Genomic DNA, 21,332 nt, shown 5'->3' on the forward strand with positions numbered 1-21,332 from the left:
AGTAATGGAAGATCAAAGATCTTACACTATACCAAAACTATTCATTTGTTTTATAAATTACCTAAAGGAACGTTAAAGTCAGATTTTAGGACCCAGATAATTTAGTGAAATGTTTTTGCTCTGAAACCTTTCTAATTGCTTCATGTATTGAAGCTTATGGATAGCACACTCTGGGATCTGTCAAGAAAGAATTGAACAGTATTTCCAGTTTTCTGATTTAGAAATGGTTTTAATTTCTTTAATTTGAAGCTTGTAATATGAAATCTTAAAGAAGCGGATTAATATCTGTCACTGTGGGTCTGCTGGATTTATGGATTCCCACATCTCTAATTTCATAGCACTCATCTTTGAGCTATGAAAGCCACAAATTTATTCTACCTGTGATGGGGTCAACCTCTAACTTTCTCTGACATATTTTAATCCAGCCATTTGCCAATCTCCATTCTCTAATTTAACCCAAAAAATTACAGAAGTGCATTCTCGGGAACTGCCATGGCAACTACTAGACGTAGTCATTACGATGTGGTCTGGGGGAGGAAGAGCTGGGCTTCCCAGGACTGGGGCCAGCCTGCAGAAGCAGAGGTGCACTCTTACACCCATGCTTCTCTGGGCAGTAGCAACTTCTACAGTCCCTGGACACCAGTAGGGTCAGCAGACTGCATTCTATGGGATGAACTCCGGACATTCTTCACACTGTGCGTGTTTGCTTGCTTCAATCCAGCTTTCTGCCAAACTCCAAGTCCTATTGGTCCCAACCTCACTCTCCTGAATAAGCTGTCTTCCTTTCTTTCCTCCTCCTCATTTCTCTGCCCTATTAAAGTATCCTACTGGACATTCCCCCACCTCTGTCCCATAATATAACCCCTTGTGGCACTTCACCAAAAAAGACCTAACAAGACACATGCAAATCTTCTCCCTGAACACTTTGCTTTTATGCTATATTTCTTTCCCCTAGCCTTTCATTTTAGATCATGGACACCATTCCGATATGTCTGTACAATACCCAGTACATTTGGAGTGTTACAGTAATTTGAATAATAGTAAGGTGATATCTTGGGGCTTCCAGATCCCAGCTGTGTTACAAACTAACCACCCTGATTCAGCAGTGCATTGTCTATGGGCAGATGCAGCATTAGGACCTAAATCACAGGAAAAGAAAGCATTAAGGTAGACGTGAATATTTAAGCAGCTAAAACATACCAGATAAAAAAATACAAATGTTTCATTTGCATGTCCTGTTAATATTGCATGCGAATTGGCTTTTACACACAGCTAAATCCATTATACTGTGCAACACCTTGTATAGACTGAAGTAACAAGTCATGACATTTTGATACTGATTTAATGAAACTATTCAGTAGCAGTCAACCTCAATTTTGTTAGCCCAGTTAGCAGGAAATTCACAGTTCACTTTTTTCATTAAGACATTCTATCCGCCTTGCTTTACAAGTGTTTGAACAATTTTAATCACATTTTAAATCTCTCTCAATTAAGCAACAAGCAACAATTTAAATTACAAAATACATAAATATTCATCAAGAACCTGTTCTCCAATCCTTATGTAGAAGCCTTTATCCATGATGTACAAAAGTGTGACTAATCGTTAAACATAAAGAAAAAGTAAAATAAAGACTTGGATGAAAATTTTAATTTGGAATCTAGAGGACTGGTGGATTTACTTGGAGGCTGTTATAACAGTATCTTGGTGAGACTGCAGAAATGTGATGTGTGTTCTACAACAAATCTGCAATATAGGCTGAAACTGGAGTATTTTTACACCATTAGGAGGGTGTTCCTGAGACCTCATCAAGACACATGGTTTTGTTGGTGGTGGTTGTTTTTTTTTTTTTTTTTTTTTTGTCTTTAAGGATTTCCACCACTTGTAAACACAGTGTCAAACGTTTGACAAAAGAACTGATAAATGTATTGCAGGAGGCAAGGCATTAGTTGGATGTTAAAAACAGAATAACACCCAGTAAAGACAATTTGAAGGAAGATATTCACGCATTTTAAGGAAATGTAATTCTCTGGTACCTTCTCAATTTTTATTGAGAATCAGAATATAGGGTATGCCTAGGTCATTTTTTGCAATGGTCTTTGTTTTGCACAGTTTAGGGAAGAATATGAATGCAAAATGTAACTTCACTCCCAACTTCTGAGAAACATATTGTTACTCCGCCAAAAGAGATTATTCCCTGTTTCTTGATATGGCAGAATTCCAGACAAATGTGTGAAGGGAAAAGGTTTAGCACCATCTGGAATCCACAAAGACCTGCACTGCTGGCTGCCACCTTGAAACATTTATAGAGAGATTTTTCTAAACCTATTAAGTGCTTTCTTAGTTTATTAAGCTTTTTCCACAGTATAAAGTATAACAACGTGTCTAAGGATCAATGAAATAATAGATAGAATGGCTTTCAAGTGGGATTCTGTAGTGAAGTAATCTTCTAAATGCAAATAGCTGCAAAGATGGTATATTGCAAAAGTTACTCAAATAGAATATGCTGTAACATTAAGCTTGCAGAACTGTTTGGAGTTAGGGGCCTATGTGTGATCTCTTATGTAATTTCACCTTCCCTCTTTTATTGTAGCTCTTGCATAGGCTTTCTCTGATTAATTTGTAAGGCTGCTATCAAGCAGTTTTTATTTTTATTAAGAAATTATATTAAATTTATACTTCTGCAAATAAGGAACAGCTCGCACACAAGCAAAAGGCACTCTAGAGCATTTGTTTTCCTGCTGCTTATCAAGATTTCTATTCCAGATTCTTCCATAGTTTAAGTATAGGCTGCCAGTGCCAGATGGCACAGTTTCTGAGAGAAAAAGTAGCTTATGCTTAGAAGTAATACTGACAAACAATACCAAATTAGCATAAGCAAATGTCAGTGAGTTAACATAAAGCCAACACTATTTCTGTCTTTTCTTCCTTTCCTAGGCCATGGGTGTTGAGAGTGACCAAGAGATTGTGCAGATGATTGGTACAGAAGAGCACGTGATGGCTGCATTTGCTCCCAGTTTGGAAGAATGCCAAAAAGCTCAGATTTTTACACAGATGCAGGTGTGTTTTTTCATATGGCCATTGGCTGCGAAATCTAAAGATGATGGATATTTATTTTGCCATTAGTACATGGGTTTTGACACTGCAATTTCATGGGTTTTTGTTGTTTTTGTTTACTTTTGGTTTTGGGCTTTAAACACCAAAAGAGAGTCTCTGATCTAACTATCTAACTGAGGAGGGGAGAAGAAATGAAGCCAAGACTCACCTGTTTGTACTCAGACATAGCCCATGTGTAGTGTATGTGGTGGGTAGTGAAGTCCATTGTCTGAGTGAGTTCGATTTTTATTGAGGGCCTCACATTTTTTTAAGTTGATCACACCACATACTGCAGACAGGAATTGTCCACGTGGGGGTCTAACTGCTTTTGTTGTGCATAAACTCTACTGAAATGCAAATCCTTTGCATAAAGCTAATAATAATAATAATAGCCACCAGCTAAGGGCAGGCCATAATTCACTTCAGTCTGAACACATTAATTAGCTGGAATATAGGCCACACTGCTGGTATCTGTTTTATCACGTACTTATCGATTTCTTAAACTAAGCTTTTGTAGCTTAGTTTTATCTCTGGTATTGTAGTATAAAAATTATTAAACCTTTCCATAAGTCATCTTGAGTTTATTGAAGTGGACCTCTTATTCTCTAGTTTTCTCCCATTTGGATTTGTCACAGTTAGAACTGTCACCGAAGTCCTTTTAAGTAGGGGCATGAAATAATAGAATGGTACAAGGGAGGCTGCAGGAGCAACTGGGGACATGAGCAAAACAAAAGCCTATAAAGAAAACGTTCCATACAAGAAATACCAAATGGAATGAAGATAAATTGAGTAGAGAGGCGATGAAATCGGGGAAAGAAGGTGGATGGGAAGGATGGCCTAATGGATAGGGCACTGGCCTCAAGTTTGAGATCTGGGTTCCATTCCTGGCTTTGTCGCAGACTTTTTATGTGACATTGAGTAAATCACTTAATTTACCCTTTGCCCAAGTTCTGTAAAAATGGGGTGATAGCTCCCTGTCTTACGGGGGTGGTGTGAGGATAAAATCCATTAATGGATTATAAGGTGCTCTTCTATTTTGGAAATAAGAGCCATATGTACATAAAAAGATGTGGTTACTGCAGGAAAGAAAATAAATCTTATTTGTAATTCTCTCTGGATACATGCAATTACTATGTTAACTTGGATGAAATTGACAGACCAGACAGAAAGAACTGGAGATGAAAAAAGAATGTCTTTGGCATATGGAGCCATCCTCCTCATGCCCCATGATCATTTATTCCCCCTGTATTGTGGCACTTAGACCCTTTCACCATTCCCTACTCATCTACAGATATTACCTATGTATAATATTGAAATGTACAGTATGTTGTTTGTCAGTTATGTATATTATGTTGATCACCTATGAAGCTTTCTGTGATGCTCATGAATGAAAGGCATTCTTTAAAAATACATGGTATTTTTCACTTCAGTGACTTGACTTTGTAGCTGTGCCACTGACAACTAACTAAATTGCAATGATTGTGAAAAATGTGTGTACATGTATAGATGACACTTAGTACTAAACACACGTGCTACTCGCTTGACAGGCATTAAAGTACATAGGAAACAAGGTACGAAGGCAGAGGATGTGGGGAGGCCCAAAGAAAACGAAGATGGAGGAAGCACGAGAGCTGCTAGCATCAACCATCCTGACCCACGTTCCTGTATGTAGTGTTTCCCTTAATTTGAATAAATGTTATTTTGGGGGTGAAGAAAGTTTTCCACTAGCATGAATCTTATTAGAGGCTCAGATGTCTAAGAGTGTAAATGCAGATTTGGTCTTATCTTCCACAGTATAACTTTCAAGGTGATCTAAATTGAGTCGAAATGTAAAGTCCTGTAGGTTGTTACTGGGTGCAATTGAAAATCTCTATTTGGGAAATAGATTTGAAACAGAATGGAAAATAATGGTTCCGAACTCAGGATTGAGTTTTCTGGAGGGATATGGGAGAGAAACTTGCTTTATAGGCCTAGCTCACCACAAGCTGTGCTCTCTGTGTGTGTGCGTGAGAGTGTGTGGCAGGCAACATGTCTTAATTTCCAGTGTAGCTGAAATAAATGAATAACCCTCAGATAGAAGGAGAACACTTGTATTAATTTATTAGTAATTATGTTTACAAAATCACACAATATTGAATTATTCAGTTTCCTACTAACTGTTTTCTTCATAGCTAGACAATAGCAGATATCAGTTGAAAGCATTGCTGTAATAACATATTTGACATACACGCTTATTCCAATCTGTTTCGTTTTAAATTCTCTTTAAATATTCCTAATATATTGAAGGTTTCTCTTAGTGGCTTTCATAATGTAAACTAAGCCCTATTGTACAGTCCTCATTTAGGCTCAACTCCCCTTTGATTTAAGTGGGGATCTTTGTCAGGGTCAGAACTGCCTGATTGGTCCCATGATATCAACATTTTCCTCTAACCTTTTCAATTACAGGTAAAAGAATTTCATTTCCGTGCCAAGTGCATCTACACAGCAGTCATGGTCCGCAGGGTAATTCTGGCCCAAGGAGAAAACAAAGTAGATGACAGAGACTATTATGGAAACAAGCGATTGGAATTGGCAGGGCAGGTGGGTCCCCACTCTGGGGCTATGTGATCTTCTTGTTTGTTTTTTGGTTTTGTTTTTACTTTTAAAAAGATGTAGCTGTGGGGAAGCTGTCGAGTTTGATTCCCTCCTCCCACTCTCTTGGCTTTTCTAAAGTTTAAACATGTGCTTGGGTATAGGTGTGCTTTCCCTGAATTGGGTCTTCTAACAATATAAAACATTTGAAGCAATATTCTCACTCTCACTCTGCTCCTTTACAGCTGGGAAAAGGGCCAGAGCAGTATGGGGGGGCCCTAACAGCCCCAGTTCTGGTTGGATGAGAACTCTCTTAGTACATGTACTGCAGAAGACAGCTGGAAGGGCTGTCTTCTGAAGATCCCCTTGCAAGCCCTAGTGTAGCGGTTGGAACTGGAGGTAGGAAGGCACATCAGGACTGTACTGCAGCCCTGCAGAGATTTGGGGCATTACTGCAGCCCATAAAACTGCCCCAGCAGGCTGCCATAACTTAGACATGCCCCTTGGGCTGTGTGAGTTATGCTGGGGGTTTCTCCAGCCTCAGGAGCAACTCAGATTGGGAAGGTGCCAAGGTGGTTTAAAGCAACCTCAGCTCCCCTCTTTCTGGGCTTCAAGTTCTGTGCTGCATGTCCTTGCATACTCCTAGGGTTTGTTGTCTATATGTCTGTCAGTTGATTGACCTCTTTAGTTACCAAGACCCTAGTGTAACTTATATTTTATTATTTAGTTATGATAAGGAAGTAGTTGAGATTAAGGTTGGACTTCCTTGCCTGACTTAGCACAAAATGAAAACTCTGCGTTCAGTTATATAATTGCATTTAGGGATTCCATGTGTTTTTATGTTGTACCATCTTTGTATTTTATTAGACCATACCTAAAGACCTAATGAGGCAAACTGGAAAAACTGTGTGTGCAACACAAAATGAAACAAAAAAGGGCATTTACTTTGGATTTGTGGTTGTAGTCACATAGCAATGTGCTGTGCTCCTTACTCCTACCAAGAGCATGAAACCTGTACCTTCGAAATTCAAAGTTACTGTTATCCACCACCTGGCCCTTACAAGAGTTTTAAAGTAAAAACCACAATGAGAAATGTGAGATGACCAGGAAATGCAAAATTAAGATGACAGTTCCCATACAGCTTCTCTTAAGTTATCAGAGCTCAAATGGAACAAAAACAAGTTTTAACTAGTGTAAAAAATGGTCTTTCTTTAAACAGCTGAACAAAAATTTACCAAACTTTCCTCCCTAAAACAGCCCCTAAACTTTCTGATTTTACACAAGCATGGAACAACTTCAGCCTAAAGCTAACTTTTTTCCCCTGGGGTTGTTATAACTGACTGAATATTTTAAAGTTATAATGAAGGCACCTGTGCAGCCTTAGCTGCAACATTATTGCTGTAGTTCTCTACTATTGTTATCAGTAAAAGCAATTGTTAATTTGCTACGCCATCCTTCCTAAATGATTGAAGGATGATTGTTTGCCTTGGTGTACTTGAATTACAGAAAACATATAAATACAGCCTTTCTGCAAACTGAAACAAAAGGATTCTGGTTGCAAATGTTAAAACTTCCATAGTTGGTTAAAGTGTTGTAGCTGTGCCGGGTTCCAGGATATTAGAGAGACAAGGTGGGAGAGGTAATATCTTGTCTTGGACCAAAAGAAGTTCTTTGGTCCAATAAAATATATTACCTCTCCCACTTTGTCTCTCTAATAGTTAGTTAAATTAAATGGGAAAGCTTTTTTTAATTGCAGAAGTTCATCATGGCAAAGGCATTGCATAGTAGTTTTTCATTCTGGATACTGTGCAGTGGTTGACTATATTTGTACCTATTGATTTAGTAATTCTAGTTCCCTTGGGTTTCCTAAATAATCCTTGGAAACTGAGCATATTACTCCCCTTTCTGCCCTCTTCCCCCACATGTTATTTGTATAAGCTTCATTTACCTGTACTTGGGGACTAAAACAATAAAATAAAGCACAGGATGAGATTTAACTTTTTCTTTGTCAGTTTAAAAATGTTTACAATTAGCTGAAGTTTGTGTAACTAAATGGTCTGAGATTTTTAAAATGCTAGTTGTGTTTCTGGAAGAAAAATCCTGTTACTTAAAGATTTGAATTAAAATAGAGCGTTCCCGTGTGAAGAGGAAAACATAGCAGTCTAAACAGTGTAAAGACATAAAAGGCATTGTGTTTATAAAAAGGTGTGAAAACAGTAGCTGCTAATTTCACACCCCATGGGACAAGGGAGTATGAAATGTGCTTTAGCTTTAGATAACAGAGTTGTATCCACTAGCCAAGATGGTTTACAGAGCTTTCTCTTAGTCTTTCTGCCACTAGAGGCTTGGTAGGCCAGGTGCCAGCAGAGGTGTTAGCAAAACCTACTGATTTCAGGCTTAATCTTTTCACCTACCTTTTCTCTTTCCTTAGTGTGTTCATTATTTGCTGAGCATTACTCTGTTCTTTGTCCTCAATTTTTTTTGTTTCTAATGCAGCTAGCTTTGTATGGGTGAGATATGGAACAGCACCAAAATCCGGCACCCTGGAAAGCAAGGGATTTCTACCCTGTGACAAAAGAATACCGCCTTGACTTCAGAGATTGCCTAATCCCAGCTGTTCTGATAATATAATTAAGGCTGCCTAATGTCTTTAATTTTGCAACCGGTTTGTGTGAAAAGGAGAATTTGGCACTCTAAAGGCTTAAACACTAAATAGCAATCTCAAGGCGCCTAATTAGAATTCTCTGACATTAAGCTAATTGGTGAAACTGTATTTCAGCAGCTTAACTTCTTTATTAATTTTTTTCCTTAGGATTTTCAATCAATTGATGAGCTGTCAGTATTTTTTTTCTTAAATATAATTTGCTCTTTAGTGCTCCTGTCTTAAGCTGGCTGAAAGGCCTTGGACTAACTGTGAAATGTATTGAATATTATCACTGGCATTCCATCCCTTTTCTTTTAATCACTTACTCTTGACCTAAATAATGTGGTTATTGTGAGATTTTGTTTTGGAGATATTCACTGCTCTTACAGAGAAGCTGTGAATGTACAAAAATTAGCAAAGTGCATAAGGCTTTTAGGCTGGAAAATTTAAAATCGGTGTACTTAGGATGTAGCCTATGTATTAGCTCATAGAAAAAGAGATTTGGTTTGTATCCATATTCACTACAGTACCTGGCACTGGAAGATTTTAGAGGAACTGTAGTGTTTATTTTTCAATCAGCAGGTTCAGTGCAGAAAATATTTTTCTAGATGGCTCATTAAAATGTTCTGTTTTTACTGGACATTCATTTTAAGGTATGATCAAAAGCCTATTTACATCAATCGAAATACTCCCATTGACTTCAATAGACTCTGGCTCAAGTTTCTTGATCATCAAAATTGTCAGGTGGAGAAATTGCAAAATTGTTCCATCCCGCTCACACTTCATTCTCAGTAAAGTGGTTTAACTTCATATGACTCCAGTTAAAAATTTTCCTCCCTAAGAGTGTGATCTGTATGACTTTTAAAATTAAGTAGAATGATTTTTAGGCAAAAAGGAACTTTTTTTTAGGCAAAAAAGCTGTTTGAAGACATCAGCTGTGGCTACGTAGTTAAGGGTTGAATTTTGCAGTAAGGCCTGGTCTACACTGGGGTTTAGGGCAGCCTACCTATGGTGCTCGGGGTGTGAGAAACTCCCACTCCTGGAGCTGTCGCTATGCCGATCTAAACCTCTGGTGTAGATGCGGCTAGATTGATGGAAGAACGTTTCCATTGACCTCGCTACCACAGCTCAGGGAGGCAAAGTTACTACAGTGTTACTACAGAAACACACAACAGTGACAGAAGGAATTTATCTATGATCTTACTGATCCCCCGAGATCCTCCTCCCAGCTGGGTAGAAGCTTCTAGCCCCACCACCATGGCTGCAGGGCAGAAGCTCTGATCTCCCCATCCCAGTCTGGTAGGTGGAGAATGTGTGTGTGGGGGGGGGGGGCATAGGGAGCTCCGCATGCTGCACTTTAACTGTAAAAGAGCCGCATGCTGCTCATGAACTACAGTTTGGTCATCCCTGATCTATGCTATTGGGCTAGAACAGCATAGCTGTGGTGCCATTGCCAAACTGCTGTAGCCCCCATAGTGTAGACAAGCCCTTAAAGCAGAGATTCAAACTTTCTGTAATGTCTAAAGAAATGCAGTGCTTCTTTCCCAATATTATAGCACTTACTCTTTGGGTATAGAATGAATTTAGTGGGAAATTACAATTCAGTTAAAATAAATTTAAAATGGACCCTTTAAGAAATTTTGTACCCAACGTCAAAACTTTTTTTTTTATCCCAATTATCATCACAGAATTATGCAGATGCTTCAAACAGCCCTGAAAGCTGCTCTGTAGTGATGCTATGGATGGAATTTAATGGTTTCAAAAATAAATTTAAACTATTCTGGAACCACAAACACTAAAATATCCTAATCAAGGTTATTTCATGATTTCACTGTAGAGTTAAGGTTGTTTCAATGATTCCAGAGGGATTTGAGAGAAGATAATATTCATCCATCAGACCACTTTGTCAAAAGTTTAGTATGATTTTACTTTTTTTTGTTTTGTTTTTTGTCCTGGGCTGTTGATAGGGTAACATGTAACTGCCTTCTATAAGTTACTGAGCTAACTGCACCTCTGGCCCGTCTTGGTCTTTTTGAATGTACCCCCTCTTAGATCTCAGGCCTTGAGCTGTCTCCTCTCTTGAGGTAGAATCACAGGATTCTCATGCTCTCAGACAGTCTTGGGCTGCAGTCCCCTGGTGCTAATTATGATTACCTCAGCAGGTTGAATTTAGAATCAGTACCTGCAGTTTTCTTCTTTCTGGGAGCAATGACCAGTGGTATCCAGTGACCAGATAACACAAAATACCTTGTTTTAAGAAGGCTTTGAACTCAAACATTTCAGAGAAAAAAGATCATAAAACAATAAACATATATGTCTAGCCTACCAGAAATCTATTTCTCTTCCGTATGGGAACCTGGTAGGTCTAAGCTTGTTACAAATATCCCAAGGTCTTTAGGGCCTGGATGGCAGTCTGTTCCCTTAACTCACAGTCCAGTTTAGCCTCTTTGCTTCAGGAAGTGTCTTTAAATCCTGATTCAGTTTTTTAATTCCACCCCCCTCCCCCCAAGTCATTTTTACCTGTCAATAGCCCTTTGATCTGTTAATTCCCAGCACTGGTAAAACAAGTCTTGCAACTTCATTGGATACAGGATGTAAAATACAATAATTTCCCCATTGTCTTTCAAGAGTGTGCTAGGATGTTCTAATCTGGGAGCAGCTGTCTTCTTCCTGGTGTGAGCCCTCATCTAATTAAAGCAATATAGGCATATAATAAACATTCCACTAAACCAATATAGTGCTACTCTTCATCTCAATAGATAGGTCATGTACATCATTCAGAAATTTATTACATAGTTGCTCCACATTGGCTATGCTCTGTCTGCTGGCTTGGTCTTCGCAGGTCATGTTTGTTTGTTTGTTTGACCCATAATGGATGAACTGTGAGTAAAGAGGGCTAAAGCACTCTTGGTAAGAATCTCATGATGAGTCTGTTGACTTTTTAAAAACTGTGATGTGATGGCTGTGTAGGATACAAGAATTTTGGTTTCTACCATAGCATCCATAAAATCTCAGTCAGTGAATTTGTTTGTCAACTGTTTAGTTAATCCAAGCTGCCTTTGCTCAGGTGGCTTAGTGCCCCTTCATGTTGAGGAAATTTGTATTACTTTTAAGCACAAAGTCAAGAGGATCGGGGCTGAGTAGTCTGCTTCTGTGGATGCAGAACAAGATCTGAAGTGAACAAAACCAGATTTCTCTGATTTGAGTTTAGGCCAGAAATGTTTGCTGAGATACTGGAGGTCCTGTGGCCCCTTTGTATCCATGTTTAGAGCTTGTCAGACAGCATTTTTTGTTTATTGTGGAATATTTTGACTTTTTATTGAAAAACCGAACGTTTTCAGCCCAAAACCAAAAACCACATCTTTGTAGAAAAGTTCGGTTAGGCAAAGACCCAATTTTCTATCAAAACAGTTTTGACAAATAACTTTCAGCAACCCTGTCCATATCCCTTTCTGGCTGGGGATGGCAGTGGGGAAGAACTGGCTCCACTGCTAGTAGGCTCAGTGCTTCCCTCAAGGAATACACGTTGCCAGCCTCTATAAATATATAAATAAATAAATACTACTCAGGGTTGCTTAGGGTGACCAGATGTCCCAATTTTATAGGGACAGTCCCAATATTCGGGGCTTTTTCTAATATAGGCGCCTATTGTCCCCTTCCTCGTCCCAATTTTTCACACTTGCTGTGTGGTCACCCTCGGGTTGCTTGAACAAGCTGCACGTTGTGATAGCCCTTTTCAGTGTGTCAGTAAGAAGGCCTGATAGGCCACATGGTAACAAAGACATGTTGTTGGTGAGAGGGTGTCATGTAGTAAATAAGAGTAGTGTCTACACAAATTGCATTACTGGGAAAAGTTAACATGCCTTTCCACAGAAAGGGCATGGCTGAAAATTCTTATCCAGAGTACTTCTGACCAATAATTTCCTTAGTAAGCAAGCACACAGAAAAGAGATGCAAACCCCAGCAAGACTTCTGTTTTGTTAGGACTGCAAATGAAGTAGTTTGGACGATCTCAGAAGGCAATATCATCTAAGCATCCCTCCATTGCAGAGAACACATTTGTAGGGTCTACAGGACAAGAAATAGAGAGGTTTCTTTAGCCTTTATTGTTCAGAATTTATCTCCCTAAGGGTATATCTACACTGCAATAAAAAACCCGTGGCACAGAGTCTCAAAGCCCAGGGCAGCTGACTTGGGCTCACGGAGTTGTAAAATTGCAGTGTAGATACTCGGGTGGGAGCCTAGACTCTTAGACTCCTCTCCTTGTGGGGTGTCAGAGCCTGAGCTCCAGCCTGAGCCTGATCTTGTACACTGCAATTTTATAGCCTTGCAACGTGAGCCCCACAAGCCTGAGCCATGCCGCAGGTCTTTTATCAGAGTGTAGACATACCCTCTCAGAGACATTTTATATATGGTGAACAAGATGAAATACAAAATCAAATAGAGAAATTGGATAATCAAAAGGAAGGCTTAAGTAAATATTTCATATGTGTATATTGAAACTTAGCAGTCACTCTTTCCCCTTTACTACTAAATTCTCAATCTTAATGCTGAGTTAAATCTAAGTGATTTTACATTTAACATACAGAATTATTAATTTAGTAACATTGGCTTGCATAGTGCTTTATAGATCTAAGAAAATGTTCTCTCTGCCCTGAAGAGTTTACAGTCGAGGGTGCCCAATCCTGCTGTCTTCAAAGCACGGTGGTTCTTGCCATGTATTGCAAAGGGAAAAGGCTTAAGGTTTAGGCATTAGGACCTCACAAGAGCCTAAAGCGTGTAAACAAGCTTGTCAGCAGCTGCTTGAGTTCTGCTTTGGGAGAACCCAGCTGTTTCAGGAAAATCACTTTTAATTTGGAAACGTTAAAGAAAAAAGAAAAAAAAATCTTCAGATTGATTCCAAAGAGAAATTTAATAAAATGAAACAGATGTCCTGGTACTCCTGGACCACAGCGATGTTCAAATCACTCTGGCCACTGTTGTGAAAGCTACTAGACTTTAGACTCCTTATTGAACTGATGAAGGACCTATAACTTAGATCACATCACTGTTGTGAATTAAAATGCCTTTCTGAAGTTTTCATGTTTAGTTTTTTTTATGATTCATCTGAAATGTAAGTAAAATGGAGGCCTGACAGTATTGATTTTGGATGTTACAATTTCCAGTCACTTTTGACTGCATATGTCATATGCTTTGGGCAGCCTAGCTGGCGCATGTTGGTGAAAAGATGGCAGATGAGAATAGGTGACTGTTCTTGTTGGGATAGAAGTGAGTGGCTGGCTCTGTGCTTGCAATGGGAGGAGACAATGGCATTATGTGCAGTTCAGAGGTGACAGTTATAATTCAGTTTCATTCTGCACATACAGAAATTAAATTGTGCAGTAGACTGCAGAATGTCTTAACTGTGCTTGCTGAATACTTAGTTTGTTCGACGCTAGAATGCTTTCTATGCTGGGAACTACCATTTCTGACATTCAGTCGCTGGTGCATTTTTAATCTTTCTGACATTATGAGTTGCTATAAAACAGAGTCCCAGAATAGGATTGCCAAGCTTTAGAATTTATACTGCTTGTTTGGAAAAACTAATCATAGTGAACATTGACAATGTATCATTTAATGCAAATTTAGGTATTTTGGGTAACCACTAGTGTTTACTGGGGGAGGTTGGGAAAGCTATGAAAACAAGCAAATAGTAGAGCAAAAAAACCCCTCAGATCATGGAGGATAACTCCATAATAGACAAAAGGCAGAAAAAGTCGTGGTATAATATTAAAATACATGGAGATCATATATGGAGAAGAGGAGGGGTTTGGGAAGCAATAAATAGCAGCAACGTTGAATGGTTATTTTTTTATACCATGATGTTTTATCTCATCCCTTCTGTATGTAACTTGTGTCCCTGCCCTGTAGGCTCTTCATTTTAAGGATTATATCTTTCTGTGGGTGCACAGGATTTGACATATTGCAGGAGCTACTTGAATATAGACAATAAATATGGAATTAGATGGAGACTTGCCTAAATTGTGGATCATTTGTCCCTGGCCGCAAGGCTAGGTAGTTTATAGAATAGCAGTAGGTTAGATGTACATCAGAGAGAGTAACATGTCTGGATCATCTCAGATCTACACTGTCAAAAATGAGAAGAGGAGTTTGCAGCTGCAGTCAGAGGCGAAGCAGGCAGTTCCTGGCAGCTGGCCAAGAGTCATTGAAAGGAAGAGGCCTGTCCCAACTCTGTCTGCTGACCTTGCAAGCCATGCACCACCCCCAAATTCCATATTGTTAGGGTTTTTTTCCCCCAAAGTGCTCCACACAACACCAGTCACTCAGAGCATCTTTCTTCCTTGCTCCCAAGAGGTCCTTAAGAGATGTGGGGCGGAGGAGAAAGGGGCTGTTCTTTGTGTAAAGTAGAATCCCTAAGAGGATCTTTTTGTTCCCTCCTTCTCTGAGGATTCCTGCTTAGGCAGTAGAGTCCAGGACTGGATGTTAAGGCAATAAAATGTCTGTACAGTCATTGTTTTAAATCTTGAAAAGCAGTTGTGATCAGGAGAATCGCACCTTAGAGGTGGTTGATCAAATAAGATTCAATGTAACCAAGTTGAAAAAGGTGTTTGGGTCAATAAATGGCCAGTGCATCCTCACAATTTTGAAAAGACAAATCTGGTGAAGGAGAAAGCTAGACAAACCAAAAAAGAACAGGGATGCTGGGCCATTTCTTATTTTGAAATTACTTCTAATCTGGACTTCTGTTTTATTGTAATGAAGAGAAACAAAGCCTTATCAGCAAAAAGTTAGGTACTGAATAAACAGTTTTTATCCTTTTTAGTAAGCTGATGTCAGTAAGCATTGATGACATAACGTGTCATTTTTGGTCTGTCAAAAAACAAAAAGTCACTCACTATTCATGCTAAATCTGGTTGTTTTGTGTTTGCAGCTTCTTTCCCTTCTCTTTGAAGACTTGTTCAAAAAATTTAACTCTGAAATGAAAAAGATTGCTGATCAGGTAATTCCAAAGCAGAGAGCAGCCCAGTTTGATGTAGTGAAGCATATGCGTCAAGATCAGATCACCAATGGCATGGTAAATGCCATCTCTACTGTAAGTGCCATGTTTTATTGCTGCTTGGTGGGGTTTCTCATCAGCCTGAGTAGTAGGGGTGGTTGAGATGAGTGGGTGAGTTATTTTTGTCCTGGTGGTTCCAGTATCCTTGATCATGAAAACAAAGCTATTAATATTCTTTATAGATTACAGTGATAACTTTCATGAATAAAGTTATAAGAACTCACTAAGAGGGAGATAATCAACATAATGCATTTACATCAAATAATATGTATATACATGCTACTTTGAAGTCCTACTGAAACTAACCGTGAGAACGATCAAATTTAAATTGTCAACAATTTTTTTGTTTACGGCAGTGATTCATGGTGTGCAATTGGCACCTACATTTTTCTGATGTCAAACTACAATATTTGTGATAGAGCTGGATAAAAAATAACTTCCTATACATATGGTACAATTTTTGGAATTCTTGGTCTTTTTTCTGCTTAGCATCAGGTTTAGTTTTTTCTTCAGTTTTTAAAAACAAAATTATCGCTACTAATCACATGCAAAAATATCTTAGTCTGTAACTAGCAGCTTCCAGTTATAAATCTAATCTTGTATTTAATTTTGAGTTTACCAAATACAGTTAAATCTTACAATGCAAATACCTAAAAAAGATTGACAGATCTGTCTCTAAATCCTAGTGGCTTCTTCTAGCAGATGCCAGTTTTTCCATTTGGGCTGACAGAGATAAATCTGCCAACTATTCAGTATATACTATAAATTCTTCCTTCTTCTACTGTCTTAAGACTTTTTTTTTTCACTGCCACCAAAGCAATTAAAAGCCATCTGCTCTTAACCACTGAAAATAATTTCCCAAGAATAATGCCCAATGTATACTATTCAGGAGACTAACAAATTTTGTTTCCAAGACTGATTTTATAATCTCACCAGAAAGTTTTAAGGATCATCCCAGAGAACATGGAATAGCTCAGCAGATTCATAATTACACCAACAGTGTGTAGAAGAATGTAGCACTCCTGCTTCAGCCATCTACCTGGTGTTCAATGATACTTACTATAGACCTTGTATTTTGTTTTCCAAAAGGAAATGGGGGGGGGGAGGGGGAGTGGAACACGACAGTAATTTTACAGGCTTAAAACATTTCTAAGTCTGTATGTTTGCAAACTTTTGGGACTCTGGAGACTATCAATGAAGAAAGTATATCTTAACCAGAAGTCTCTCTACTCTGAAAGACCATACTTTTCCTATTTGTTATAGGAATGTTATTGCTGTACTGTTTCATCTATATATACACACAGTCACCTGCCACTCATTTTTCTGGACAATGTTAGGCTTGCATAGTTTCTAAAGGTCTATGCAACTCCTCAAACCAGTCTGCTTCAGCTGCGTGCCTCCCAGGAGAATTATTCTTCTACACCTCAGGTGAGGATGAAGAGCAAGAATACACAAAGTGGGCCAAGATGAGATCCTGGAGAAGAATAAGTAGTGACTGGATTAGTCAGAGTGACCAGAATCTGACAGTGGCCAATGCCAGGTGCTTCAGAGGGAAAGAATAGAATAGGTGATTATCAAGTGATCCATTCTGTCAGCCATTCCCAGCCTCAGATAAACAGCAATCCTTGCCTATCCTGGCTAATAGCCATTGATGGACCTATTCTCGATGAATTTATCTAGTCCTTTTTTGAACCCCGTTATAGTCTTGGCCTTCAAAATATCTTCTGGCAAGGAGTTCCACAGGTTTTCTGTGCATTGTGTGAAGAAATTCTTCCTTTTGTTTGTTTTAAACCTGCTGCCTATTAGTTTCATTTGGTGACCCCTGATTTTTGTGTTATGAGGAGGAGTAAATAACATTTCCTTCTTTACTTTCCACACCAGTCATGATTTTATAGATCTCTATCATATCCCCCCTTACTCATCTCTTTTCCAAGCTGAAAAGTCCCAGTCTTATTAATCTCTTCTCCTATGGAAACATTTTCATACCCCTAAATCATTTTAGTTACCCTTTTCTGTACCTTTTCCAGTTCCAAAATATCTTTTTTTAGATGGGGTAACCACATCTGCATGCAGTATTCAAGATGTGGGCATAGCATTGATTTATGAAGCGCCAGTATGTTATTTTCTGTCTTATTATCTATCCCTTTCCTAATGATTCTCAACATTGTTAACTTTTTTGACTGCTGCTGCACATAAAGTGGACATTTTCAGAGAACTATCCACAATGACTCTAAGATCTTTCTTGAGTGGTAACAGCTAATTTAGACCCCATCATTTTATGTGGATACTTGGGATTATGTTTTCCAATGTGTATTATTTTGCATTTATCAACATGGAATTTCATCTGCCATTTTGTGGCCCAGTCACCCAGTTTTGTGAAATCCCTTTTTATCTGCAAATTTTGCCACCTGACTGTTTACCCCTTTTACCAGATCATTTATGAATATGTTGAACAGTTTTGGTCCCAGTACAGACCCCTGGGGGACACCGCTATTTTCTTCTCTCCATTGTGAAAACTGATAATTTATTCCTACCCTTTTTCCCGCTACCTTTTAATCAGTTATTGATCCAGGAGAGGCTCTTCCCTCTTATCCCATGACAGCTTACTTTGCTTAAGAGCTTTTGGTGAGAGATTTTCAGAAAGCCTTTGACAAGGTCCAAGTACCCTATATCCACTGAATCACTCCTTGACCACATGCTTGTTGACACCCTCAAAGAATTCTAGTAGATTGGTGAGGCATGATTTCCCTTTACAAAAACCATGTCGACTCTTCCCCAACAAATCATATTCATCTGTGTGTCTGATAATTCTGTTCTTTGCTAATAGTTTCAACCAATTTGCCTGGTACTGAAGTTGGTTTACTGGCCTGTCATTGCCGGGATCACCTCTGGAGCCTTTTTAAAAAAATTGGTATCACATTAGCTATCCTCTGGTACAGAAGCTGATTTAAACGATAGGTTACATACCACAGTAATTCTGCAATTTCACATTTGAGTGCCTTCAGAACTCTTTGGTGGATACCATCGGGCCTGGTGACTTAAAATAAAGTTTTTTATTGAGTAAATGTTTCAAAAAATAACAAACAGGTAACCCATAGAATTTAAAGGGGCAAAGTTATACAACATCCAGGGACGATATGCAGGTTATCGGGAGGCATGGGGAGTGGTTGAAAGTCTGGGGAGAATAACAGGGGATAAGCTGCAGGGTCCTGGATGGGGGGTGATGGTGTGGGCGCTAAAAGATACAAGGGGATATATGGGAATGGGGGAACGTTACTAAGTATGTCTGTGGGTTACTTTTGGGGGTGTTTAACAAAGAGAGCAAATAAGTCCATACAAAGTGGTGCGTCCCTCATTAGGTCCGATGCTTCAGTAGTTGCCGCATCCGTTGGTCAGTTTGCTCCAAAACCTCCTCTAATGACACCTCAATCTGGGACAGTTCCTCAGGTTTCTCACCTAAAAAGAATGGCTCAGGTTTGGGAATCTTTCTCCCGTCCTCAGACATGAAGACCAATGCAAAGAATTAATTTAGTTTCTCTGCAGTAGCCTTATTTTCCTTGAGTGCTACTTTAGCATCTCAATCGTCTAGTAGCCCCCCTGGTTGTTTAGCAGGCTTTCTGCTTCTGATGTACTTGCATTTTGTGCTGTTACTTTTTGAGTCTTTGGTTAGCTATTCTTCAGATTCTTTTTTGTCCTTCCTAATTACATTTTTACACTTCACTTGCCAGAGTTTATTCTCCTTTCTATTTTCCTCAATGGGATTTAACTTCCACTTTTTAAACTATGCCTTTTTGCTTCTAATTGCTTCTTTTACTTTGTTATTTAGCTACGGTGGCACTTTTTGGGTCCTCTTAAACTATGCTTTTTAATTTGGGATATACATTTAAATTGAGCCTATATTATAGTGTCTTTAAAAAGTTTCCTTGCAGCTTGCAGGGATTTCACTTTTGGCTCTGTATCTTTTAATTTTAACAAACTTCCTCATTTTTGTGTAGTTCCCCTTTCTGAAATTAAATGCTACTGTGGTGGGATTCTTTGGTGTTGGCCCCGCCTCCAGGGATATAGTCACCTCTTGGACCAGATCCTGTGTTCCACTTAGGACTAAATCAAGAATCGCCTCTCCTCTTGTGGCAGCAGAACTAGCTTCTCCAAGAAGCAGTCATTTAAGGTGTCAAGAAACGTTATCTCTGCATCCCATCTTGAGATGATATGTACCCAGTCAATGTGGGGATAGTTGAAATCCCCCATTATTATTGAGTTTTTTATTTTTATAGCTTCTGTAATCTCCTTGAGCATTTAACAGTCACTATCACCATGCTGATTAGGTGGTCGGTAGTGTATCCCTACTGCTATATTCTTATCATTCAAGCATGGAATTACTATCCATAGAGATTCTATGGCACTGTTTGGTTCTTCTGAGATTTTTATTTCATTTAATTTTATGCTTTCTTTCACAAATAGTGCCATTCCCCCATCAGTACGACCTATTCTATCTTTCTGATATATTTTGTATCCTAGTATTACTGTGTCCCATTGATTATCCTCATTCCACTGAGTTTCTGTGATTATTATATCAATATCCTCATTTACTGTGAGGCACTTAAGTTCACCCATCTTAGTATTTAAACTTCTAGCATTTGTATTTAAGCACTTTAAAAAATTGTCACTTTTTTTAGCTGTCTGCTTTATGTGATGTGATTGAATGGGACTCTTTTTCATTTGATTAGTGGTGGAATCTTCCTTTTCAAAATGGAATGGAACATGTTCTAGCCAACAGTTAGATTTTGGAAATTCCCCACAGAGTTTATGCTGTGGAACTTGTGTTGAATTCAAGATTCATAAAGTTCCCCAAATCCAGGAATTTGCAGAAATGCTGCAGCCGTAGAATATCTAATATCAATAGAGATGTTGGAGTCTGTCCAGTAGGGGAACAGATTACCAAAAGCCTACTATATCTTCCCAAGAAATCAGAAGATCTGTGAACAACATTGGACTTGAAGTTCCTGAGCAAAATATGAAGTATTTGAAGTTCTACATTACAGTCTATAGGAAATCATGATGTTGGTAGACCTGACAAAGCCTAAATGAAAATCACCATTGAGATTTCTCTGCTTCTATTATGACAGAACATATCAATGCAAGGAACTTCTGTTTGGACTCTTTTTCTGCCCCCAGACCTCCACGCTAGTGGTATCTATTTTGATCTATCTGGGTGACATTCTCATGGAACCAAATGCAGGAGAGAATTGGAGCTGATTATGGAGACCATGATAGAAGTTCTGTTAATTCACCAATTCTTGGTGAGCTGCAACAAAAATGCAGTCACACTTAATAGTTCACCTGCAAGAACTGTTCTACATCAACAAAACATTTCTGCCCTAGGAAGAATTCTTAGAGACCAAGATATCTCCTGAGTCAGACATAGATGACATAAGAATCAACTATACACAATCTTCTTAGATTATGAAGTGTGGGTCTCTTGTCCACATAGATCTTTCCATTTTCCAAGTTCTACTTGACACCATTGCAAAGATACATGCTGGATCAGTGGTTCCCTTCCGATTGAAAAATGAACAAAAATCTTTCCTTCCCTTAGGATATGACTACATATCAACTGGGAGATGTAATTCCTAGTTCATGTAGATGTACATGCACTAGCTCAGCTTGTGCTAGTGCCTAAAAATAGCAATGTGGCAGGGGTTGGGCAAGTTTGTATTCTGGCAGTGAGTGCAGACACACTATTTTTAGTGTGCTATCTCTACCCAAGCTGAGACTTGTACCTTCCAGCTGTTGTGTAGACACACCCTCATAGGCTGAAAAGACATGGTTGGGTGGAAGTGCAACAAGTATGTGGTGGTTTGGAAAAGAGCACTTAGACCAGTGCAGAACAGCAATTACCACTGATGCCAACCTGGCCCAAGCTGTTCAATAAAGGTTCTGTAGTCACAACCAGAGGGAAGTACATC

The 21,332-nt window shown here is 38.8% G+C and overlaps 1 protein-coding gene across 2 annotated transcripts in view; it reads left to right on the forward strand.

The window, feature by feature from the left end:
* Positions 1–21,332, forward strand: part of POLR3B (RNA polymerase III subunit B) — a 130,719-nt gene that overhangs the window by 25,401 nt on the left and 83,986 nt on the right. For both annotated transcript variants that reach the window (XM_067559366.1, XM_067559367.1), the window contains 4 exons: positions 2,936–3,058; positions 4,642–4,758; positions 5,540–5,674; positions 15,241–15,402. In XM_067559366.1, coding sequence (XP_067415467.1) covers positions 2,936–3,058; positions 4,642–4,758; positions 5,540–5,674; positions 15,241–15,402 — 537 coding nt within the window. The remainder of the gene's footprint in view (positions 1–2,935; positions 3,059–4,641; positions 4,759–5,539; positions 5,675–15,240; positions 15,403–21,332) is intronic.

This window comes from Emydura macquarii, unplaced genomic scaffold (assembly GCF_026122565.2).
Source record: "Emydura macquarii macquarii isolate MOO-44397 ecotype Brisbane River unplaced genomic scaffold, CSIRO-AGI_Emac_v2 contig_2205, whole genome shotgun sequence".
NCBI lineage: Eukaryota > Metazoa > Chordata > Testudines > Chelidae > Emydura > Emydura macquarii.